At 43.7% G+C, this 26,262-nt stretch overlaps 1 protein-coding gene across 2 annotated transcripts in view; it reads left to right on the top strand.

Annotated features, from left to right (window-relative positions):
• Positions 1–26,262, top strand: part of Samhd1 (SAM and HD domain containing deoxynucleoside triphosphate triphosphohydrolase 1) — a 42,896-nt gene that overhangs the window by 5,942 nt on the left and 10,692 nt on the right. For both annotated transcript variants that reach the window (XM_031372537.1, XM_031372538.1), the window contains exons 3-10: positions 3,047–3,119; positions 14,290–14,450; positions 15,989–16,104; positions 17,678–17,748; positions 20,551–20,706; positions 22,912–23,012; positions 24,112–24,244; positions 26,011–26,102. In XM_031372537.1, coding sequence (XP_031228397.1) covers positions 3,047–3,119; positions 14,290–14,450; positions 15,989–16,104; positions 17,678–17,748; positions 20,551–20,706; positions 22,912–23,012; positions 24,112–24,244; positions 26,011–26,102 — 903 coding nt within the window. The remainder of the gene's footprint in view (positions 1–3,046; positions 3,120–14,289; positions 14,451–15,988; positions 16,105–17,677; positions 17,749–20,550; positions 20,707–22,911; positions 23,013–24,111; positions 24,245–26,010; positions 26,103–26,262) is intronic.

Here is a 26,262-nt window from a genome sequence, read left to right as displayed (position 1 = left end):
AAAAAAAAAAAAAAAAAAAAAAAAAAATTATGGGAAGTACATGTGGTTCTAGGCATTCTTCTGAGAACGTGCTGCACATGGGTGAACAAGAGAGGCAAATTCCAAAAGGAACACGACTGTACAGTAGGTGTCTTGTACCCTGCCTCTGTCTCTGAGATGGAGTCTGCAGGGCTCTTTAGGCTTGTGTTAGCCTGTAGTATAGCCAACTGTTGTATGTTTAAGTTATCTAAAATTAGATTAAGTGAGAGCCAGAGATATGGCTCGGAGGTTAGGAGCACTTCCTGTCCCTCTAGAGGATCCCCAGCACCCACACCAAGCTCCTTAGCAGCATAGTAACTCTAGCAGAATGTAAACAAAGCAGCAGACAAGAGATGCCACACTCTGGAAACTCAAAGTCCTTAAGGCACATAGGCGTGTCCTCTGGCGAGTAGGCTTGTCAGCAAACCAGGTGTAGCTTCTACCAGCTGTCTAGCAGTCCATTGTTTAATTCCAGCAGGTGGCCGCCTCTCTGCTCTGCCAAGGAGCTGAGGTGGGGGCAAGGAGGCCACAGTAAACATTGTTATATTAAATGTGCATATAATGATGGCTCATCCTGTAACCCTGGTGCTTGGGAGGGTGGCTGTGAGTTCCAGGTCAGTCTAGGCTACTACACACTAAGTTCTGGGCCAGCTTAGGCTATGGAAATACACACACACACACACACACACACACACACACACACACACACACACGCGCGCGCGCGCGCGCGCACTCTAAGTTGTATTGATTTTGTTCCTTTTTAATTTATCAGCTTATCAATGTCTCTGTACATTCTGAGAAAATCCCTCCTAGATTTTGTTATTGCCATGGGTTTCATTCAGTACAATGGAGGCCAATTGTGGTACTTCTGTCTTCCAGTCTATTAAGACTTTTTGCAAAAGTTTTTCCAACCCGTTACACAGTAGATCAGTCAGGGATACTAATGCCTGCCTCCTGCTTTTGTTATGCCCTGACACGAGGGGAAATTAAGAGTCTTTTATTTATGAGTCAGATTTGGATCTTAACCTTACCGCAGTGTAGGACAGGAGTGTGACTTGGGTGGCTTGGCTCTTACATACAGCATAGTTAGAAATTCTTTGAATGCTTAGGGTGATGGGGGGAGGCGGGTGAGGTAAGTCGTAATTCAGACAGGATACCATTTGGTAGGGTGGAATTGCGCGGCTAAGAAGGGGAGTCTTCTAACCTAAGGATTATCTTTATGGGGCTATCAGGAACTAGTTTTATGACTGGCCATAACTATCTGTGACCTCTGATCACCTCCCCTCTATGATTTAAGCATGGGACCCTAATCTCCTTTTTCTAAGAACACCAGCTGTACCTGGGAAGTGCTCAGCTGGTTATCAGGGAGAGGGCTAGCCCACTGAAGCTGAGGGGTTTGTCATACTTCTCACTTAAGATGGCAACCATGGCTCTCTTGGCTCTCGGAGTGTCCAGAGATGGGGGAAGAATCTCCATGTTTGGATCAGGGATTAGGGAAAGCAGAACTTCTGAGGGAAAGCAAAGAGGCAAGCTGCCTGCGCACAGCACAGCACAGCACAGCACAGCACAGCACAGCACAGTACAGCACAACGGTGGTGGCACTTGCTGTGGGAGAGAGCTTAGGGTCGGGGAAGGGGGACTTATGCAGGAGAGTGTTGAAGCAAGCTGCCTGTGCACTTCACTGTTTGTGTTAACATTTCAGACAGGTGTGTACATGACACTTGAACCAAGGAGCAGTTACAAAAGGAGCCAGATGTTATAAGATTCTGAGGGGTCCCATTTCCATGAGGTTATGTTCCCCAGCTGCAACACTGTAGATAGTGGAAGATGAATTACAAAGCTGAGACCTTCTTAGATACTGACAAACCCCCGGAGGGACCCTCACTCAAGTCCCAGGAGACGTGTACCCAGTGAAACACAAGAGGCTGCCTTGATGCAAAGCACACGGGGTTTTTTTTATTTCGGAGCGCTCCGGTCCGACCCCCAATCTCACGCAGGAGACAAGGAATCAACCACGAGGCTAAGGGGTTAGGGGCTTATATAGGAAAAAGGTCTGAGGGAACAAAGGAATCAGGGTGGCTATACATGATTGGTTATTTTAAATGTAGTTCGTGCAGATTAGAGTTGAAAATTCCTAAAAAGGGGAGTGAAAAAGGAGTGCTATTCAAGGTTTCTAGTTGACCTTTAGCTAATACCTAAGAGGACCAGATGGCCCATTATTCAATGTCCACTCGGGCACATCCCAGGCACCTTGGCTCCGGACATGCCCTATCTCCATGTTTCATGTCTTCCTGACCTGGGCTATGGACATGTCCCTGCATTTTTGCCCTATCTCTGTGGTTTACGTCTCCCTGACCTGTCAGTCCCCTAACAATACTAGTTCATGCTCGGGTCATAGCTCAGCAGAAGCCTGAGTGGACCTTCTTGGTTCAAAGGAGCTTCTTGTAAGCAAGTGCAACAAAACACCAAACTAGGCCACTCCCTAGGTAAGAAAACAGTTTATGGGGGCACCGGTGGCTGGTCTGAGAGTAGAGAGCAGCAGCCTGGAAGAAAAGCAAGCGGGTTTTAGAGGCTAGTCTGAAGGGCGGTGGTCCTAGAGCTGACGCAGGCTGTTCAGGTTTTCCTGGGAACTAGATGCACTTTGCCCCCACCAGGTGACCATCAGAGACAGAGACGGGAAGTAGTGGCTCTCTTGACAAACAGAAACCCACCCTGAGAATTCTAAGGAATACGAAGCTGAGGTTTCTGTTTTCCTGGTAAGAACCTGGCCTGGGTTGGGCCTGGGCCATCATTCTAGGACGTTGTGAACAGCATTGACATTTTGGGGCCTTCTTTGTGACCTAGCACTTTTTATGGGAACAAAGGAAGTGTGTAGGGATGTGTTTGAGTTCCTGATGGATTGTTCCTTCTAATCTGCTGTCTCTTCTTATGGATGCAGGCGCTTTAGAGATGCCCATGTGCTCCCGATACTCCTGGAATTCTTATCTAGCAAACATTGATATATTTACTTACTTTGTTTCTATTTTAGTTCCTTGGAGGAGAGGAAGAAGATGATAGAATGTATCCAACAGCTGAGTCAGTCTCGGGTTGATCTAATGAAGGTGAGGAGTGTGAGGAGAGAGGGCGTGGACGGCATTTACCATACATAATGTAATGAAGGTGGGAGGGGTCTGTATGAACGACTTTTATGTGGTATAAATGGGATTGGATGATACAGTATTGTAACTTAAAACTTTGATTTGATTGTGGTCTCTAACACTCTGAAACTTCGAGACTCCAATTAAATGCTTTCTTTTATAGTTTGCCTTTGTCTTAACAATAGGACAGTAATTAGAAGAAACCCCAACAGCCAGGTGTAATGTTATACACCTTTAACCCCAGCATTTGGAAGGCAGAGCCAGGTAGATCTCTGAATTTGAGGCCAGCCTGCTCTACAGAGTGAGTTCTAGGACAGCCAGGGCTACACAGAAAAAGCCTGTCTTAGGGTTCTTTTGCTGTGAAGAGACACCCTGACTATGGTAACTCTTATAAAGGAAACATTTACTTGGGGCTGGCTTACAGTTTTCAAGGTTTAGTCCTTTATTGCCATGGAGGATGGTATACAGGCCAACAGGGTACTGGAGAGGGAGTTGAGAGTTCTACATCTTGATCTGCAGACAGCAGAGGGAGACAGAAGGTGTGCAATACCACCTGTAGCTTGAGCATATGTGAGATCTCAAAACCCACTCTCATAGTAACATACTGTCGCGACCACCCTCGACCAGCAAGGACGACGCAACACACACGAGCTCTTCTCAAATAGTTTATTCAGGAACCTTGAAGAATCTTCTGACCCCGGGGAGAGCCAGCCCACAGGCTAAATACTGTATGGACAGCCACCCAAGTAAAGCCACGTGGCGCTATCTTACAGGCCCACATAGCGAAAGCAAGCCAGTTGACTCAGCCCATAGCCAAGTAAGGACTTGTTTACCTCGAGAGCCGTCCGGCTGGCGAAAGGCAGAAGCCGGCGCCATCTTAGGGCGCTGTGCATCGCAGCTCTCTACAGTTCCCCCTTTTTTGTTTTGAAAGTGATGAATAGGAGTCCCTGGAAAGGCTTCGTAATCCCCAAATGTGGGGCTCTCACGGTGGGCCTGAGCCTGTTGGAGGGCGGTGCTCAAACTCCTACCAGTCTCTGGGTCAGCCTCCCCACTCGGGGCTGCCCTGGCTTAGGCGGCCGAGACTTATCCGTCCGCTCCATCATTGACTTACCAGACCTTACTATCCGTGGAACGAATACCTCAGTGGGCAGGGACCATGCACAGTGAAGATTAAGGCTTCATGGCAACAAGCCATGCCTGAGGGGACTGGCCTGCCTCAATGGCGGCAAAGGCCTGTACAATCATGGCTGCATTACGCTTCTGTGTGGCTCTCATATTGTAGATACACCATAGGCAAACCAGGGAGGTTAATACCATCAGTACCACCAAAGAGCCTACACCCGCCCATTCCTTGAGATGATCCATGACTGTCTGTATCCAGGAAGTCAAACCATTGGCCAGGCTCAGGTCCACCCGAGTGGAGTTAATGTGGACGATTGTCTATCTTAGCTCTCTCATCTTCAAAATTTGCCAACCAATCCTTTAAGAGGAGCTTTGACAATTGCTTTGACAGATTAGCAGCCTTTGTAAAATTTTGATACTGCACCGAGGTAACACACAAGCCTTGCATCTTCCATTCACATCCCAACTGTGCTAATTGCCAAAGCGTATCAATCTGTTCTTGTATTAAATCTATGCGTTGATTAACTACCATAAGGCCCCCTTTAAGATGGGAATTCATAGAGGCCTGAGTATCCAATGCCTGCGCTACATTGGCTGAGATGTCATTCAGGGTGTTGGCAGCCTGTATAGAACCGGACAAGGCGATAGCTGAGGCAGTAGCCCCCACAGCAGCAACAGTGATGGCAGTAACAATAGCTGCAGTGATGCCAAAATCTCTTTTAGGCCTGAACAGCATCATGGTATTAAGGGCCTCCACAGGAACTGGTACATACTGAGGCATTCTAGTCACCACAGCCACAGGAAAAACCGTGGCATTCCAGCACAGGGCATAAAAGCATGTCTCCAGAGTGCACACTAACTTTTCTTCACCCATGGACGCACTCCCATTGCTTACGATCCACAGAAAAGGAGGCCAGAGACACACTGGTGAGGCTGAAAAGGTCTTATTGCGGTAAGAATGAAAATGAGATGAAGAACCCCAAGTACCAGAGCCACTACTACCAGATAAAATTATATTGGTAGTAGACCCTAGGGAAAAATTACCTCTTTGATAAATTCCTCCTCCAAGCATAACCATGGGTCCCAAATCCATACAGCTACCATTTGCTCCACCCAAAAGCCATAAATCAAAAGGATTGGTGGCAGCTTGCTGAGGATCCCTAGTAGATATATTAAGCATTCCTGTACAAGACTCATTCACTACATTACTAATCATGGGGCTAAAGGAAAAATAATCTTGCCGAACCCAAGCCACTCTGCGCCCCTGACACCCAGTCCAGGGAAAAGGTCCTTCCTCTCCTGCAGATCCTCTACAAAAAGGTGCCCAGTGTGGCTGTCTGGGAGGGTCCCGGTCAGAGACTCGGGTGGGCCACCACCCCACAAGACAAGAACCATTACCCGAAAACAAACTACTACCCCCACCCCCAAACCTCAGTTGTGGTAAAAAAAAATCTGCTGACTGCTGAGACAATTTAATGCATTTTGTATCATCTGACCTATTAGAGCTCATTAAAAAGCACAGGCTACCTTCTAAGCTGACATTTCTATTACCGTCTATAGGGCTCATCTGATCATCAAAGGGAAGGTAGGGTAAGCCTAAGCTTCTATTATTACTACTAAATAAGCGTGGAAACACGGTTGCATCATGTCTGACCGGCATCGGCTTTGGGAACACCAACAGGATCCCCCATCTTGGCTCGGTAATTCCTGGCACCATCACTGCCACCATCACCAGGATCCCCAGGAAGGTCTTCATGGCGGATCTTCCTCACAAGGCATTCAGGCACCCACACTGGATCTTGTTGATCCTGAGAAAAAACACAAACAGAACCTCGTGCCCATGTCAGCACGGGATCAGGCCCTCGCCAAGAGCCTGTCAAAATATCCTTCCACTTCACCATGCCTTTAGGTGGACCATGGGAATCCTGATGTCTTTCTGCTGCCGAGTGGCCTTGAGCATCCAAATTTAAAAAATTTAGAGTAAATAAGGCTAGAGATAGTCTCTCCTTGGGGGTATGGCCTTGGCCTATTCCCCTTTTTTGTTTTTGCAAACATTCTTTTAAGGTGCAATGAGCACACTCCACAATTCCTTGTCCTTGAGGATTATATGGTAATCCATGATTAAGGTGTACCTCCATCTGCTTGCAGAAGGAGGCAAAGGTGTGAGCCGTATAGGCTGGCCCATTGTCCGTTTTCAGCTGCTGTGGCTTTCCCCACGCAGCCCAGGCTTCTAAGCAATGCCCTATGACATTGCAAGCCTTTTCTCCGCTCAAGGGTGTAGCATGTATGATACCTGAACAGGTATCCATAGATACATGAATATATTTTAAGGTTCCAAACTCTGAAATGTGGGTGACATCCATTTGCCAGATCTTAAGTGGCAATAATCCTCTAGGGTTCACTCCCACACTGGGAGGATGATGATGAATCACACACTGAGGACAATCCAAGACCACCTGTCTGGCATTTACTCTAGACAAATGGAATTTTTGTTGTAAGGTTCTTGCATTTACATGAAATAATTGGTGAAATTGTCTGGCTTGGTGTAGGGATGAGCTCAAAAAAATGCATTCCATCCTAGTCCATTGATCAACTTTATCATTACCCTCACTCAATGGTCCAGGCAATCCTGTATGTGCTCTGATATGTTGAATATTAAAACGCCTTTTCCTTTGCCAGATTAAATCTTATAACTCTTGTAATAGGGCACTTACAGTACTACTATTCTTAATAGGACCTGCTAATTCTAATACTTTCACTGCGTTGACCACATAGGCTGAATCTGAAATTAAATTAAATGCAAACTGACATCTTTTAAACACTTCCACTATAATTTTCAATTCCATTAATTGGGGGGAGCCTGGTTGATATTGGCATAGCACGGGCTCTTGTCTCTCTATCATATAGGCTCTGCAGCCTGTCTTTGAGCCGTCAGTAAACACATTTGGTGACCCTTGAAGGGGTACCGCTGAGGTAACCCTGAGGAATATCACTGGATGCTCCTTAAAAAATGACAGCAATGGATATTTAGAATAATGGTTATCAATCACTCCATCAAAGCTACATTGCAATATTGCCCAATCATCTATAGTGCCACACAAAATCTTAATTTGATGACTGGAGTAAGGTACTATTATGCTGGCAGGAGCGACCCCAAAAGACTGCAAACATTGCTGGACACCATTCAAAGCTAATGCGGCAATTGCCGCGGGATAATGTTCTATGGATTTATTTGGAGAAACTTTCGAATAAGTCCATAATAATGGTCCTTCCTGCCATAACAATCCTGTAGGTTGACCATAGGTAGCAAATATGCACAATGCAATGGGCTGTCCTTCCTGCCATCTTTGTAGAAAGGCGCTCTGTAACCTTTCCTCCACTTTACATAAGGCTTTTCTTGCTTCCTCTGTTAGTTGCCTAGGGGGATCAAGTGCAGAATCACCTATTAGAGTATTATACAGGGGTCTTAATTCATAATTTGGTAGCCTCAAATAGCCTCTTACCCAATTGATATCTCCTAACAACTTTTGAAAGTCATTTAGAGTCTTTAAATTATCTTTTCTTATCTCAATCTTTTGAGGTACTATCTTTTCAGGTCCAATTTTTGCTCCTAAATAATTAACTACATTCTCCTTTTGAACCTTTTCAGGAGCAATAAACAACCTCTTCTTGTTTAATAACTTAATTAATTCTTCATAGGCCTGATCTAACATTTTCTCACTCTTAGCTGCCAGCAAGACATCCTCCATATAATGAACACATCTCAAATCTGGAAAATTCTTTCTCAAAGGAGCAGTGGCTTCACCCACATACAGTTGGCACATAGTGGGGCTATTTGCCATGCCCTGAGGTAGGACCACCCATTCAAACCTCTGATCAGGTTCTTCATGATTACAGGATGGAACAGTAAATGCAAATCTCTCAGTATCTTTGGCACATAGAGGAATGGAGAAAAAACAATATTTTATTATTATAGGCCATAAGGCTGGCAAAGATGATAAAAGCGGCAAGCCACGCTGCACTGGACCCATGATCTGCATTTGTTGATTAATGGCACACAGATCATGCAACAATCTCCATTTTCCAGATTTCTTTTTAATGACAAAGATAGGAGTATTCCAGGGAGATACAGATGGTTTTATATGCTTTAAGGACATCTGTTCAGCCACCAACTCTTTGGCTGCATTCAACTTTTCAGAGGAAAGTGGCCACTGAGGAACCCACACTGAGTCCTCCGTCTTCCAAGTTATGGGAATGCCCTCCTCGGTGGCCTCTAGGAAAAACCCAGGCCCTGTCTCTTTTTGTCTCTGCTGTACAGGTATGGGACTTTTCCGCCCTTGCAAATACTTTCCTATTCCAAAGCCTGGAGCATATCCCATATCTTGCATCATGCGTTGGGCTGAATCAGAATATTCATTACTCAATTTAAATCCCATATCCTTTAAAAGGTCTCTTCCCCAAAGGGAGATAGGGAGCTCAAGTACATATGGCTGCATATCTCCTGAGTGGCCTTCCTGGTCCTTCCACTTTAATAATCTTGCACTCATATCTGGAGTCTTAGCATATGCTAGGCCTTGGAGTGTTTGAGAAGAGGCTTGTACGGGCCAACCTGAAGGCCAGGCTATCTTTGCTATCATACTTCTATCAGCCCCAGTATCCAAAAGGCCCAGGATCCTTTTGCCACCAACTTTTAGCTCCAAGACAGGGCGTTGGTCCAAATCCAGGGAAAGAAAGGTCAGATCTGTACCCGTGGACCCAAAACCCCCTTTTCCTTTCTCTTGATCCCTTGCCGCATAGCGATCATGTAAGCTTGGCAAGATGACCAACTGAGCAATTCTATCTCCAGGAGAGATAGCTGTTATTCCATGGGGGGAAGCTACCATGATCTTGACCACTCCTATATAATCTGGATCTATAACCCCAGGATGGACAATAAGTCTTCTCAAGGCTGATGATGATCTCCTTAACAGCAAACCTACTGTGCCAGGTTCAAGGGGCCCTTTAAAATCTGTCTCAATTAACTGGACCCCCATCTGGGGTGTTAATATGAGTCTGGTGGTGGAGTGGAGGTCCAATCCTACTGAGCCTGCAGTGGCTCTCCACGGTCTCTCGGATGGCGGAGGGTTGGCCACCTCTCCTGACTCTGTTCTTTGTCCTGACTCTCTACTGCCCCATATATTTGCGGGCCCTGGGGTCTTGGGCCCCGCTGTCTGTTTTTTGGACGAGCACCACCATAACCTTGAGCCAAGGGCTGGCCATTGATGTCCTTCACAGAGCGGCATTCATTAGCCCAATGGCTTCCTTTCTTACATTTTGGATATAACCCTGGCTGCCTGGGGTATTGTCCACTTCCTGTACTTCCTGTACTTTCTGTACTTCCTCTTTCGGGGCATTGCCTTTTAAGGTGTCCCATCTTGCCGCACTTGAAACAAGCTCCTGGACTTCCTCCTCCTTTTCTGGTCAATTGTACTACCATGGCAGTAAGGCCAGCATTAATCAACGGCCCTCCAAGTTCTCTGCACACTTTCATCCAGGCTTCTATACCTTTGTTCTTATAAGGGGTGATAGCGGCTCTACACTCTTTGGTGCACTGCTCATAGACCAACTGTTTTATTAGTGGCATAGGGTATCCGGGTCGCCAAAAATTTTCCCTGCTGTTTCCACCAATCATGCTACAAAGTCTGAAAATGGTTCCATGGGGCCCTGTAGAATCTCGGTCAAGTTCCCACTCACCTCCCCTTTGTTAGGAAGGGATTTCCAAGCCTTGATAGCTATCTGGTTTATTTGTTCATAAACCTGATTGGGATATCCTGTCTGCTGGTTGGCGAATCTCCCCTGACCAAGCAACATATCTCTATCCCAGGCTGGATTTCCAGTTCTCTGATTAGTGGCTGCTTGCTCGGTGGCATACTCAATCAAGAAAGCTCTCCAATCTAAGTATTGCCCTGGACTTAAGCAGGCACGGTTTAGGCCACTCCAATCACTAGGTGTCATGCAATGTCTGCTTAATGCCTCTACTTGAGCCAATGTGAAGGAGGCAGTAATGCCATAGGTACGAACCAACTCCGCAAGGGATTTGATTACCTTAAAATCAAGCGGTTCCTCATACCTGTTCCCTTGTGGGTCTTGGTATACAGGATAGGCAAATTGTAATTCTGTTCTTACTTGTGTCCACACCCCCAGGCAGAAAGATCTCCCTACATTCAGGGGCTGAACAGGCTGAGCTGTATGAACAGCTTCCGGGTATGAGGTGGGGAGTTGAGGGCGTCGCAGCCAACCGCTGCCAATGGCACTTTCTCCTTTTCCTTTTTCTTCTCACTTTTTCTCATAGCAGTCCTCTCCAGCTGTTCTATTAAAGCGTGTAACTCCCCCTCAGAATCTGTGCCCTCTGAATCCTCAAAATCTTTAAGATCGGGATAGAGAGGATCATTCTTCTTGCTTCCCTTTTCGCTTCCTGCCCTCTCAGATCTTTCCTCTTGCAACTGTTCTAAGGTTGATTCTCCCTCCTGATTGCTTTGCAACATCTCTGATCTTCTAAACAGCTCCTCACCATCTTCCAGACCGGTCTTACTCCATGCTTCAGGGTGCCTTGCTCCCAGGCAAAATCTAGGTCCCTGCCGAGCTTATCCCAGCAGGACACCGTAAGGTTCCCAGACACTGCAAACCACGGAGCCATGGTGTAGCACTCACTCAAAAATCTCTCTAAGGTTGATTTCTTAATTTTCAAATTCTTAGCTAAAAGCAGCTCCTGGAGAGCCAGAAAAATTGGATGTGACTGAGACGATCCCATGGTTAAATATTACTTTAGGTCCGCTACTCTGCGAACTTTATGCTTTTGGTTCGCTACCCCATGAACTTTATCGCTCCTTCCCGGAGACTTTATTTTATTGTCTCTACTCCCGAGATCTTTATAGCCTCTACTTCCGAGGTCCTTATAACTCCAACCCGGAGACCTTATTGCCTCTTCACCGAGGACCTTATCTTCCCACCTTACCTTGGGAACTTTTCCAGTGCACTGCCCTGACTGCAGGAGTTCTGAGCCTTTTCCGTTTCCCCGTATGAGGCCACCAGGCTGTCGGGACCACCCTCAACCAGCAAGGACGACGCAACACACACGAGCTCTTCTCAAACAGTTTATTTAGGAACCTTAGAGAATCTTCTGACCCCGGGGAGAGCCAGCCCACAGGCTAAATACTGTATGGACAGCCACCCAAGTAAAGCCACGTGGCGCTATCTTATAGGCCCACATAACGGAAGCAAGCCAGTTGACTCAGCCCATAGCCAAGTAAGGACTTGTTTACCTCAAGAGCACTCGCCATCGGGCTGGCGGAAGGCGGAAGCCAGCGCCATCTTAGGGCACGGTGCATCGCAGTTCTCTACAACATACTTCCTCCACCACAGCTATAGCTACTTCAGTAAGGCCACACCTCCTAATAGTGCCAGCCCCTATGGGCCAAGCACTCCAACACAGGGATCTATGGGGGCCATTTCTATTCAAACTACGCCCTGTCTCACAAAAACCAACCATACAAAACTTTTGATTTATGATACCATTTAGAGTTTGTGCCTCTGTGTGTGTGTGTGTGTGTGTGTGTGTACGTGTGTGTATACGTGTGTGTACAAGTGCAATAACCTAAGTGTGGTCACCACGAAACAAGTTTTGGGAGTCAGTTCTCCCCCTCCACTATGTAGATGCTAGAAATAGAACTTAGGTCATGAGGCGTGGCTTCAAATGTCTTTACTCACTAAGCCCTCTCTCTAGCCCTGTGGTATTATTTTGGTAGTCATCTGTATAGACACAAACACCCTAGTAACTTTTAGTCATATGGTTACTTTTGTTTATTAATTTTTATTTTTTACCTATTTGTGAGAGAATGTCTCATTATATAGCCCTGTCTAGCCTGAAGTTTGCTGTGTAGACCATGCTGGCCTCAAACTTACAGAGTCCCACATAACTCTGCCTCCCATGTGCTGGGATTAAAGATGCATACCACACATCCAGCAAGTTTTCATTTAATTAATTGCATGTTTTTAAGTGTTTTGCCTACATGTAGATCTTTTGACTGGTTTTATACTGGATGCCCATGGAGGCATCAGATCCCCTGGAACTGTAGTTATAGATGGTTGTGAGCTGCATGCGAGTGCTGGAAATTCTTTCTCTCCTTGGCTCCTCTTACCCACTCTGCTTGGCATATAGAGCAGACACTGAACAGTAATGGACTTATATATTATCTTGATGGCTAATAACTAGGATATTGTACAGCTGATACAAGTTGTAAATGTACCATGTGACTGTGTAAGGAATCATATCAAGTAATAGTACAAATAAAAATGACCACCAGTAAATACCATGAAAAGAGTACGGTTTTGGTTTGTCGTTTTTGTTTTTGTTTTTAGATTTATTTATTATGTATACAGCATTCTCCCTGCATGTTTGCCTGCAAGCCCAAAGAGAGGACCAAATGTCATTATAGATGCTTATGAGCCACCTTGTGGTTGCTGGGAATTGAACATAGGACCTCTGGAAGAGCAAACACTGCTCTTAACCTCTGGGCCATGTCCCCAGCCCCCAAGAAATAGTTTTTAAATAATGTTCATCAGGGTGCATGAGATAGCTCAATGGCTTCGGGTACTTGCCCCCAAGCCTGACAACCTGAGTTCAATTTGGAGGACCAACATAGTAGGAGTGAGCCAATTCATTCAGGTTGTCCTCCAACCATCACTCATACATGACACACACACATACACACACATACACAGAGACAAGCACACACACACAAAGTAAGTAAATAAAAAGGATGTTTGTGAACAAATATTAAGGACGTTGGCTTCTCTTTAGGTTAGAGTCTCAGCACACACATGGTAGCTCACAACTGCGCAACTCTAGCCTTAGGAAATCCAATGGCCTCTTCTGGTCTTCAGTGTGTGTGCACAGACATGTGATCAGGCAAACATTTACAAAATAAAAAAAAAAAAAATAGGATCTGAAATTTTAAAAAAATTTAGCTTTTAATGAAATAAAGTCATTAAATGATTATTATCTAATAAAGTATTCCCTGTTCATTTTGATCTTAAAAGAAGGCCATATGTATTACAATATTAAGCATTAAAGGTAGTTTTATTGTTTCTGTGCTTGTTGATTGAGGGGCATCGATGTGCCAGAGTGGGCATGTGGAGGTCAGAGTACAGCTCCGTGCAGTTGGTTCTCTCTCTGCTGTGTGGCCTGGGAACTGACCACGCCATGCTTACCCAGCAATTTCTTTAGTCGCCAACCTAGCTCAAAAGATAGCTTTTGCTGAGCTCATTTTAAAAAAATAGCTTAATTTTATTTTGTTTTTAATGGATTTAGGATGGCACAAACCTGAGAAATTGACAATAAAGGCATTTTAGGGTTAAATGGATTAAAAGTAGGTTATATATAATTTCTTTGACAATCTTTAGTAATAAAATATGTCCTCACCTGTGATGGTTAGGTTGACCTTGTATTAGGAGGAATATGTTTGCTTGTGATTAAATATTTAGAGATCACTGAACTTGACCAATAATAATTTGTAAAAAAGGATATCTAGAGGACTTAATTTTGATATTTCCAGTTCCGTCTCTTCCTAGGACTTTGATACCATTCCCTGAGTATTATTAATGGTAATGAACTTGGTATAGTTTATAATTATCCTCAAATGGCTTTATGGAGGATGAAAAGCATTACTATTCTCTAAGCACATATGGTGTACAAATAAGACAAGTATGCATAAGAGTATCGTTCTTTTTAATTTTTAATTTTAATTAACTTTCATTAATGTAATTGAGTTACTAAAATGATTATCATATAAAAATACAAGACATTGACTGTTCATTTTGATATAAAAAGGAAAGTATATTACAATGTTAACCGTTAAAGGTAGTTTTTAAAATTGTATTTATTGTTTCTGTATATGTGTGATGGAGAGATATGCATGTGCCAGTGTGGGCATACGGAAGGCAGAGGACAACTTTTTCAACCTAATTTTTCCAGGTCTTTAATGATCCTATTCATGGCCATATTGAGTTCCACCCTCTGCTTATCCGGATCATCGACACACCTCAGTTCCAGCGGCTTCGCTACATCAAGCAGCTGGGAGGTGGCTACTACGTTTTCCCTGGAGCATCACACAATCGGTTCGAGCACAGCCTTGGGTGAGGAGAGAAAGGGCCAGCACATTTAATCTCTTAGAGAGTCCTTCTCAAGTGGTCATTGTAACGTCTGCACCGTACTGATGAGAACATCGAGACTTTGGATTCCTGTGGACCATATTTTGTTTATTTTATGTGTGTGTGTTTTTAAACTACCTCATATACTTCCAAAACCTGATATCTGTTGGATTAAATACTTGTCTGAATACTTAAATACTTACATTGAATAGGGATGGCTGCTGATATGACTGAGTGTAAGTTTCATTAGGTTTCCTTTAGTCCCTATGTCCTCCATCTCATCTCTTGAGAACCATTCTTTTGTTTTGTTTTGTTTTGTTTTGTTTTTGTTTTTCAAGACAGGGTTTCTCTGTGTAGCCCTGCCTGTCCTGGAACTTACTCTGTAGACCAGGCTGGCCTCGAACTCAGAAATCTGCCTGCCTCTGCCTTCCAAGTGCTGGGATTAAAGACGTGCGCCACCACTGCCCGGCTGGACACCATGCTTGTCTCCTTTTTATTGTATAGAGTCACCTTTTTAAAGCTATTATCTCAGGAAATTTAGAGAAATGCTTATAAGCTCCGAGAGGGTCATCTCTGCTGTGTGCAATGAGACTGAGACTTTGGTCTGATATTCCATTATGTGTTTAAGGCTGGGAGAAATGGGCAGAGAATAATTGAGAGTTCAGTATTTGATTTTTTAAAGATTATTTATTTATTTTATGTATATGAGTACACTGTGTCTGTCTTCAGACACACTAGAAGAAAGCATCGGATTCCATTGCACATGGTTGTGAGCCACCATGTGGTTGCTGGGAATTGAACTCAGGACCTCTGGAAGAGCAGTCGGTGCTCTTAACCACTGAGCCATCTCTCTAAACCCAGTATTTGATTTTTTTATTTACTTTGTGGTTCTCATTTGTTATCTAGCCTTTTCCTTTTCTTTCTTTATTTCCTTCAGGGTTTCATTAAACAGCCTAGGCTAGCCTTGAACTCCTTCTGCCTTAGCCTCTCAAATGCACAAGTTGCAAGTGTGGGCTGTTCAGGTCCAGTAGTCAAGATTCACGTATTTATACTCAAATTATAAACACTATTTATTGAACACTCTCTAGAACCTTCTAAGGAACAAACAAGTTGTCTGCCTTCCTAGAGCTGAGTTAGGGCAGAGGAAAGAAAAAATACACACACAGACGCACACGCGTGCACACACAGACGCACACGCACACACACACACACAGACACAGACACACACGCGCACACACATATATTTAGGAATTCCTTTCTGAGAGAAGTGCCTGAAAGTGCATTTAACATTTTATATTCCGTTTGTTTATCTTGTTTTGTGTGCTTTGCTAGGGATTAGACCCAGGGTCTTGCAGTGCTAGTCAGGCCTTCCACAGAGCCACGCCCTCAGCCTCCGCTAAGTTCTCGTCTTCAGTCTGTGTTGGAACATCACAGAGACACTTCTCAGAAATCAAAGTTTCCAGTTCCAAAGGTGTCTTTCATCTTTCAAACCTCACTGTGACTTTTGGTTGTCTTCTTCACAGCGTGGGGTACCTAGCAGGCTGCCTCGTGCGAGCGCTTGCCGAAAAACAGCCAGAGCTGCAGATCAGTGAGCGAGATATGCTCTGTGTTCAGATTGCCGGGCTCTGCCATGACCTAGGTAAGATCACAGAGCCAGCCAGCGCCTCACGAAAGATCCTAACAATGGCTCTCATCTCGGCATTCAAAACTCAAGTCTAGCCAAAGGAAATGTATAAGTATTTTCAGTTTCTTTTCTTTTCTTTTCTTTTTTTCCCCCCCTTTGGTTTTTTGAGATGGGGTTTCTTTATGTAGCCCTGTCTGTCCTGGAACTTACTTTGTAGACAAGGCTGTCCTCAAACTCGAGAGATCCGCCTGCCTCTCCCTCTAGGATTAAAGTTACCATCGCCATGTGGTAGTATTTTAATTTTTCATTAATCACAGTACCTCCTAATATTGATGAGGTCAAAACATTGCTGTGAGTTGTCAATTTCCTATATTAAGCATCTTTACCATGTCACACAAAAGGCATTATTCATTTATTTATCATTTATTAATTTATGAGATAGGGTTCTTACTCTGTAACCCAAGCTGATCTAGAGCTCACTATTATAGCCCAGGCTAGCCTCAAACTCTCAACAGTCCTCCTGCTTCCGCCTCCTGTGTGCTGAGATTGCAAGCATGAGCCAGTGCACTGGGCTGAAAGGGCATTGCGCCGTGAGTTTCTCTTAGTCTGTCTTTAGGCCGTGAGTTTCTCTTAGTCTGTCTTTAGGATAATGGAATGTGATTTTCCTTTTATCCTCTCATTGACTAAAATGGCTTTTCCTTTAGTTCCTTGGTCAAATCCACCCCTTCTCACTATTAGCACAGGTTTAAAAAAATATTCTTCCCCGACTCACAGGAGGTCTTAGGCCCATTAAGCCCAGGTAGAAGAATTTCATCTTGAAAGAGAAAAAGATGGCTGCCTGTTTAGTGACAGGAGAGCGTGCACTTGTGCTTGTGCTCCCATGGACAGTCCCTAACGGAGCTGAGTGTGGAGACCATCTTTCTGCCAGCCCCACAAGACCGGGAGGCTCGGTGGCCCCTCTTAGAAGGTGCTTGGTTCTTGTGTGCTTTTTGGTTTTGGCGATCAGACTCAGATGTAGGACCTGTATGTGCTAGGTGTTGGCTCTCCCACTGAACTGCAACCCCAGCCCAAAATAAATAAACCTTGGTTATTTTATGAAAAACTCTTTAGCATTCCTTGTAGTTAATACAAAGCTGGAGATTGATCTAGGAATGTTAACTTTCCAATCCGGGCCTTGCCTCTCAGTCTGTTGTTTTAGAAAATTGAAAGGGCAGATTTTTCCTGGTTTTTGTTTTTATTATTTTTTTTAAAGATTTTTTTTTATTTTTATTTTTTATTTATTTATTTTTTTTTAATTTATTGTATGTAAGTATACTGTAGCTTTCTTCAGACACTCCAGAAGAAGGTGTCAGATCTCATTACGGATGGTTGTGAGTCACCATGTGGTTGCTGGGATTTGAACTCAGGACCTCTTGAAGAGCAGTCCTTACCCGCTGAGCCATCTCACCAGCCCTATTATTACTATTATTAATTTATACATTATTAACAGTAGCTGCTGACATTCAAAGTAAACAAAATTTTTTTTAATAATTCAGTTTTTATCAATTTGTAAATTTTTTCTTAATTTGAAGGCTGCTTTTGTTTTTAGGTCATGGGCCATTTTCTCATATGTTTGATGGAAGATTTATCCCACTTGCTTGCCCAGACAAAAAGTGGAGGGTATGTATTCATATGTCCCAAAGTCAATAGAAAGAAACAGAATTTTATCTAGTTATTCAGCTAAATTCTCTTTTCCTTTCTGTGTTGTGTGTCCTTCCCTAGAACGGTATTCAGGGTGCTTCCGTTCATGTGTCTGTTTCAGTCCTCATAGTAGCCTGTGGAGAAAGGACCTATGTTCTGTTTAGAGTCCTCAGAAGCATAGAGATGTGCCTCACTTCACAGGGCTATGGAGGGGTGGACCAGCTCTAGAGAGCCAGCTCCCCTAGTTCAGTGCCCTGTCCTTTCTACTCTATCACATTACTGTAGAGTTTCGTTTTTCTTGAAGATTTATTTGTTTGTTTATTTATTTATTCATTATGTATACTATATTCTGCCTGCAGAACCAGAACTCTCAGGCACCAGATCTCATTTTAGAGCCACCATGTGGTTGCTGGGAATTAAACTCAGGGCCTCTAGAAGAGCAGACACTGCTCTTAAACTCTGAGCCATCTCAGCAGCCCCTAGAGTTTGTTTTTAAAGGCCAGCTTCAGTTTTTATTTTGGTATAGCCATGAACTTAAGTCTCATGGGTTTTAGTAACTGAGCTTTTGTTTTTATTTTTATTTATTTATTTATTTATTTATTTATTTTAGTTTTTCAAGACAGGGTTTCTCTGTATAGCCCTGGCTGTCCTGGAACTCACTCTGTAGACCAGGCTGACCTTGAACTCAGAAATCTACCTGTCTCTGCCTCCCAAGTGCTGGCTTGGAGCTTTTGTTTTTAATACAGGGTTCTCTTTCTCCAGCAGGACTGATCTAATAGGATCTAGGAGCTACTCTGCCATTATTGTATGTGTGCTGTGTGTGTGTATTTGTCTCTGTGTGTGTGTGTGCTGTATGTGTGTTTGTGTGTGTACACCTGATGTGTGTATACTGGGATCAAATACATGTTTTACACATGATAGGTAAGTGCTGTACAACTAAGCTATATCTTCAGCCTTTAAAAAATATATTTACCTTTTTTATTTCATACTTTACCTCATGTGGAATTAATTCTTTTATACAAATAACACAAATACAATCTTTCCTTTATTTATAAGGATGCTTTTATTTTATCTTTTACTTTTGTTTTATCTTTTAACTGTCTTATCTGCAGCTTTGTGAGTTGAACTAAGGTCTTCACGTATGCCAAGCAAGCTCTCTACCATGGAGTTACAGCCCCAGCTTAATAAGGATAATGCTTATTGAATAGTAGTTAAGCCTTTTCTTGTAGACCTAAATTATCAACACTTTCAAACATCCCATATATAATGAATGTTCCTAGATTCTTTTTAAGAAAAGTATGTCCCCTGAGTTCGAGGCCAGCCTGGTCTACAGAGTGAGGTCCAGGACAGCCAGAGCTATACAGAGAAACCCTGTTTCGGGAAAGAAAAAAAAAAAAAAAGTATTTCCCAGATCCTATTTCACAGGATTTTAAAAATTATTTATTTTTATTTTGTATATGTTTTTCCTGTAGACATGCTTGTGTGCATCGCTTGTGTGCCTGGTACAGAGGTGAGAATAGGGTAGTGGATTCCTGGATCTGCACTATGGATGCTGTCCTCAGCCTGGACAGCAGGTCTTCTTAACCTCTGAGCCTCTTCTCCAGCCCCATGTTTCACACTGCCCTAATTATTATTATCTTATAGTAGTTTTGTACTTAGAACAGTGATTATATATGTGAGTTCATGCAGTGTGATACAGCATTCTCCTGCAATTATTCCAGAGGCCACAAGGAGACAAGTTCCAGGCCAGACCAGGCTGTGTAGTGAGTTTAGGCCAATGTGGGTCAAGTAATGAAACCTTTACTCAAAACAGACAACAGACCATCAAGATAATGTATGTTGATAAGATATCTGTTAATTATGAACAGATATCTGTTCATAATTGGCCAATTCAAAATAGCTATAGAATCATTTCAGGTCTGTTTTCCTTTTGTGTCAGTTTTGGTAAATTGTGCAATAGGGTGGATGTCTCTAGGGTCATTTGATCTTTGCAGTGATTGTGATGAGTGAGCAGAGATGGGAGTGACCAGGTGAGCAGCCAGGTGACAGATTTGAGAATTCAGTTCAGAGCTTGACATCAGAGCTGGGATTTTGAGTTTACTAGCAGTGCAATACCCCAGTAGACCACAAGGTGGAAGCACTAACAAACAGCTTATCACTTCAAGTGTTCTTCTGTTGATGGGAAAAAAAAAAAAAGCCCTAAATTTTAGAATGATAGTCATTCTACCGATATGATCAGGTAGTAATCTTCTTGGTAATGTAAATTATTATATTTCATAAAGTGTTACTCATTGTATTTATGAAATAATAAACTAGTATATAAAGGTTTTATAGCCTAGGGGAGGAGCATCAGTAAGACAAAGATCTGTGAGAGTGCTTCAGGGAGACTCCTCCCATGGTGCATTTTAAAAACTAATAAAGTTGTCTGTGACTGAGCATGATGGCGCACCCCTTTAGCTCCAGCATTCAGAAGGCAGAGACAGGTGGATCTCTGTGAGTTCAAGGCCAGCCTGCTCTATAATAGCAAGTTCCTGGCCAACCAGAGCTACATAGTAAGACCCTGTCTCAAAAAAAAAAAAACCAGCCAACCGAATGAAAATGTTTTGTAGACAAATAAAATATTGACAAAAAAATTTGACTAATTTAAAAGCTGTAACGATGTTGGAAACTGGATAGTTAACATTCATCTGAGAACTACCTAGAAGCCAGAACAGTCTGTTTAATTAGAGACCCTGATGGTTGAGAATCTGTAATAAGCCGTATTATATTGGCTTTTCCCAGCATGAAAAGGGCTCAGTTGATATGTTTGAGCATCTGGTTAATTCTAATGAACTCAAACCTGTCATGAGAAACTATGGTCTCATCCCTGAAGAAGACATCACGTTTATCAAGGAGCTAATTAAGGGGCCACCTGAAACACCAGTCAAAGAAGGTTCGGTAAGTTTTTATTCATGTTAATTAGAGCCAACTGGTACTTTCTGTCTGATCTGGTCTTGATTCTTTCAGAGCTAACACACTTGGCTGTTTTAGGAGTGCTAAGTGTCAAGATGTAAGTTACATGCATTTGTCTTCTAATACAAGTGATGTATTTTTCCCTAATCTTGAGTTTGTTAGACATTTTTCCCCCGAACGATAGCTTGTGTCTGCAGCCTTGGGATGTAGAAGCAAGAGGATCAAAATGTGAGTGTATACATCTTGGCTGGAGAGATGGCTCAGTAGTAGGAGGGCGTGCTATGCAAGCATGAACATCTGAGTTCAGATCCTATGTCAAAAGCCACACTTGGTAACAGACACCTTTGCAGTTCCACCACTCAAGGGGCAGAGGCCAACCTGGTCTACGTAAACAGTTCCAGGACAGCCAGCCCTTCATAGGGGCACACTGTCTCAAGTACACAAAATAACACAACAACAGTTTAAAAAAAAAAAAAGTATGGCTGAACACAAGCTTGTAACCCCAGCACTGTGAGAGGCAGATGACATTCAGTTGACCTTTGGTACATCTGGTATGTGTGCACACATGTACACACACACACACACACACACACACACACACACACACACGAGATGGACTGAGGAACAGTTATCTCATTTCTTTTTTTTTGGTTTTTCGAGACAGGGTTTCTCTGTGTAGCCCTGGCTGTCCTGGAACTCACTCTGTAGACCAGGCTGGCCTCGAACTCAGAAATCCACCTGCCTCTGCCTCCCAAGTGCTGGGATTAAAGGCAATCGCCACCACTTCCCAGCCAGTTCTCTCATTTCTAAAGCAAAAATTTAACTTCAAAAATGTTTTGAGCCTTTAATCCCAGCACTTGGGAGGCAGAGGCAGGTGGATTTCTGAGTTTGAGGCCAGCCTGGTCTACAGAGTGAGTTCCAGACAACCAACCAGGGTTTCTACACAGAGAAACCCTGTCTCGAAAAACCAAAAAAAAAAAAAGTGCTTTGAGTGTGTTATCTTTAGAGTAACTATGCAGCTGTTTTGAAATGCTGTACTGGCACATGGTTATTGCGGTCTGTCCCTAGAGAGGTAGAAGAGGAGGAAGAGAGGTGAAGGTAAAGATAAAGGACTTCCTCACCTGTAAAATGACTTCAAGGTGAGTCTGGGGTATGTGAGACTCTGTCCAAAAATAAAAAGGGGGGGTGGAGCTGGGGGTGGAGACAAATGGGTCTCTGAGTTCAAGGCTAACCTGATGTATAGCTTGTACTCCAGGACAGCCTGGGCTACGGAGTGGAAACAATAACAACAACAGCAAAACTGGGGAGGAAGGAACTAAGAGAAATATATTAGTATATACATACATTACATACACACACACACACACACACACACACACACACGCATGCACGCACGCACGCACACACATATGTGTACGCAGAGAGAGGGGTTGCTTTTTGTTTTCCCCTGGGGGACGGCAGGAGAGAGGAGTCTGGGTCTGTAGCCCCTGCTGACTTTGAAGTCATAATCTCGCCTCAGTCTCCTGTGCTGAGGTTACAGATCTGTCGCCTCACCTAGTGAAAGACATTATTATTTTAATATATAAATTCAAGGTTTAACACTTACGGAACATTTTTATTTTACTAGTTTGTAATTAAATAAACATATTGCTGGTTTGGGGAAATGTATTAGTAATATCCTTTTGATGGCATTGGAAGGCCTAACATTTTATTTATATACTTGTAAAATTTTTAAGTTACATTTTTTCTTTCTGTGTGTGTGTGGGAGGGGTTGCTACATGTGGAAGTCACAGGACAGTTTAGCTGGAGTCAGGTCTCTCCTTCCGCCTTGTGGGTCCTGGAGATAGAACTCAAGTAGTCAGGTTGGGAGCAAAAGCCCTTTCTTGCTAAGCCGTCGCACAACCCTCATAGACTTCGCATTTATTAATTTATTTGTATGGTGCCTGCCATCCAGGCCCAGGCCCTCACTGATGCCTGCCACTACCTCAGAGCTGCATCTCCAGCTGGAAGGCTTACTGCTAATAGCACGTGCTTCACCACTTCTTCTCCTTCCTACTTCATTAGACGTGAGAGAGAGAAAGATTATCATCTTTTAACTTGAATGTCATGTTTATAATTTGCAGATTAGTGCGGCTGCTTATAAATAGGTCTGTCTACCTAAATCCTCCATGAGATTCTCTTGTTTTCCAGTGGGAGTATAAAGGACGCCCTGCCACGAAGAGCTTCCTTTATGAGATAGTGGCTAACAAAAGAACTGGCATCGATGTGGACAAATGGGATTATTTTGCCAGGTATGTACTGAATATTCCCAGAAATGGTGCTAAAAATAAGTGTAGCAGGAGGGCCTACCCGGCCTAACCCAAAGCTGGGCTCTGCAGTCCTGGTATGGCTCTAGCCTTCATGGCCGACTTGCGAGCGAAGCCACCTTCCCTTCCGCCTAAGGACGCTGGACCCCTTTCTGCCCTCTTCCTGCACCACAGTCACTCCTTCTTCTGGGTGTTGGGTTAGCTCTCCATCGAGGTCAAGGTAGAAGACTGTCTCATTTTGAACTGGGAAAAATTCCCTTTTTCTCTCTGTCTACTTTCTTCTTCACGATCAAGACTTTGTTCTTAAACTTGCTGAAGGATTTTAGTAATAAGTATGAACAACACGAAGACCTTCCAGGGGCTCATGCCTCAAGTTGCAATGAACGTCAGTATGTGATCAATCTTTTGTTTGTTTATCAATACATGTCTCAATATATGGCTTGACTGGCCTTGAACTCACTATATAGACCAAGTTGTCCTTAGACTCACAAAAATCCACCTGCCTCTGCCTCCAAAGTGCTAGATTAAAGGCATGTGCCACCACACTCTGGTTTTGAGACAAGGCCTCACTTTGCGGACCAGTCTGGCCTCATGCTCATAGGGATCTGCCTGTCTTCTTCAACTGAGTGATCTCCCATCCTCTTAATGTGAAACTCAGACTCCATAGCATCTTATCGCAAACACTATCTGTCCTGTGTGCATCTGTAAAGAAGTGTCTCTGTTAAACCTAAAAGCACTGTGCAGTTGTTTGAAGTTTTTTTGTTTTTTATGTTTTTCCAGACAGGGTTTCTCTGTATAGCCCTGGCTGTCCTGGAACTCACTCTGTAGACCAGGCTGGTCTCAAACTCAGAAATCCACCTGCCTCTGCCTCCAAAGTGCTGGGATTAAAGGCGTGCACCACCACCACCCGGCCCCCCTCACATTCTTCCAGGAAATTTTCCCACTGACTCTCCTGTGTCCTTCAGTGTATTCTTCAGGCCCCAACCAGCCTTCTTCAAGCTGGTAGATCCAAAGCCTGTAGTGTTCGTATTTAAGGCAGCTTCCTCATTGAAATGTTTCCTCTCTCTGCTTTGGAACTTTCTAGAGACTGTCACCATCTTGGAATCCAAAATAATTTTGATTACAAGCGCTTCATTAAGTTTGCCCGTATCTGTGAAGTAGAGTACAAGAGCAAGACAGGTGTCCGTAAGGTGAAGCACATTTGTACAAGAGAAAAGGTAAGAGCTCCATCCCCAGAGTAGAGGAATGCAGTTCTCCGTCTGGAATGCGGAGGTGGTCATCCAGCCATCTGGAAAAGCCCAGAAGCCATCTTTCTCTTCTTTCATTTCCTTCCTCCTCTCATTTCTCTGTTTCTTGTGAATGACTTTTTAGATCGTGTGCATGTGTGTGGTCCGTGTGTGTGCTTGCTCTGCACTCCTGCATGAGTGAATGCACGCGAGGCTGCATTCCCGCAGTGCTCTCTGCCTTACCCTTACGCCCAGGTCTCCTACACATCATGTGTTTTGACTGGTCATCTTCTGTTTCTGTCTCCCTCATCACTGGGGGCTGCCGAGCCACAGGAGACCACACCCAGCTTATTACATACATGCTAGGATCAGAACCCAGGTCCCGATGGTTGCGCAGCAAGGACTCTTAACTAGTGACATTTCTCTAACCCCACATATGCAATAAAACAAAAGATTTATTATCATTTGTAATTATGTGTATGTGTGTCTGCATGCGTGTATATACACGAGTACAGATTCCCCTAGAGGCCTGAAGAAGGCATCCCATGCCCTGGAGCTGGAGTTGCAGGCAGCTTTACTTACCTAACATGGCAGAGTAGCACGGATTCTAACTGCTAAGCCATCTCTGTAGCCCTTCACACCTGTCTTAATGCTTAGCATCTAAGTGTTGAAACACTTTTTTCCTCTATTACATTTTTCTTGGTTGTTGTTTTTTTTTTTTTTTTTTTTTTTTTTTTTTTTTTTTTTTTTTTTTTTTTTTTTTAGATTTATGTATTTATTATATGTAAGTACACTGTAGCTGTCTTCAGACACCCCAGAGGAGAGCATCAGATCTCATTACAGATGGTTGTGAGCTAAAGAGAGGAAGGGGCAGTGCCAGGCTGGCTTTATGTCAGCCTGCTTCCACAGACAAGCCTAGTCATCTCATGAGATCAGAGCTGTGATAACCTAATCACCTCTCAAAGGGCTTACCACGACCTCGGATGAGCCTAGTCATCTCATGAGATCAGAGCTGTGATAACCTAATCACCTCTCAGAGGGCTTACCACGCCCTCACCGCTGTTACTTTGGGACTAAACTTGGATGTGAATTTGTTTGTTTGTTTGTTTGTTTGTTTTCGAGACAGGGTTTCTTTGTGTAGCCCTGGCTGTCCTGGAACTCACTCTGTAAGACCAGGCTGGCCTCAAACTCAGAAATTCGCCTGCCTCTGCCTCCCAAGTGCTGAGATTAAAGACGTGCACCACCACTGCCTGGCCTAGATGTGAGGTTTAGTGGGGCAAACCATACTTTAACAGGTGAGCACAGTGAGGTATGTAGAAGGGTTGAGTTAAATAATTAACAAAACTAGAATTTCAATCCTGTTAGGTCCTTACTGGATGATACTCACATAACTTTTTCTGTTGTTTTTTTGTTTTGTTTGTTTTTTTCGAGACAGGGTTTTTCTGTGTAGCCTTGGCTGTCCTGGAACTCACTCTGTAGACCAGGCTGGCCTCGAACTCAGAAATCCGCCTGCCTCTGCCTCCCAAGTGCTGGGATTAAAGGTGTGCGCCACTACTGCCCGGCGATACTCACATAACTTAAGAAGCGGTATGGAATTATGCTATAGGAAAGTCTTTCTGTTTGCTGGCCCTTTAATCCCAGCACTCAGGAGACAGAGGCAGGTGGATGTCTGTGAGTTCTAGGATGTCTGGGAGATCCTGTCCCAAACAAAGGTAGACGCAATGTGACCCCGCAATCCCATTTCTGTTTCCTTACAGGAGGTTGGAAATCTGTACGACATGTTCCACACACGCAACTGCTTACATCGCAGAGCTTATCAACACAAAATCGGTAACCTCATCGACATAATGTAAGAATGTCAGTGTTACCTCTCTATAAAAGTCTGCATGGTGCTTTGCCACGTTAGCATCCCCAATGCAAGCTGTATAATAGAAAAAGTTTTACTTAAAAGAAGCCTAGCTGTAGCTGAGACTGAAGGAAGAACAATCCAGAGCCTGCCCCACCTGGGG

Source organism: Mastomys coucha, unplaced genomic scaffold, assembly GCF_008632895.1.
Source record: "Mastomys coucha isolate ucsf_1 unplaced genomic scaffold, UCSF_Mcou_1 pScaffold15, whole genome shotgun sequence".
In the NCBI taxonomy this organism is placed as follows: Eukaryota; Metazoa; Chordata; class Mammalia; order Rodentia; family Muridae; genus Mastomys; species Mastomys coucha.
The sequence above is the reverse complement of the archived record's forward strand: the minus strand, read 5'-3'. Positions and strand labels throughout refer to the sequence as shown.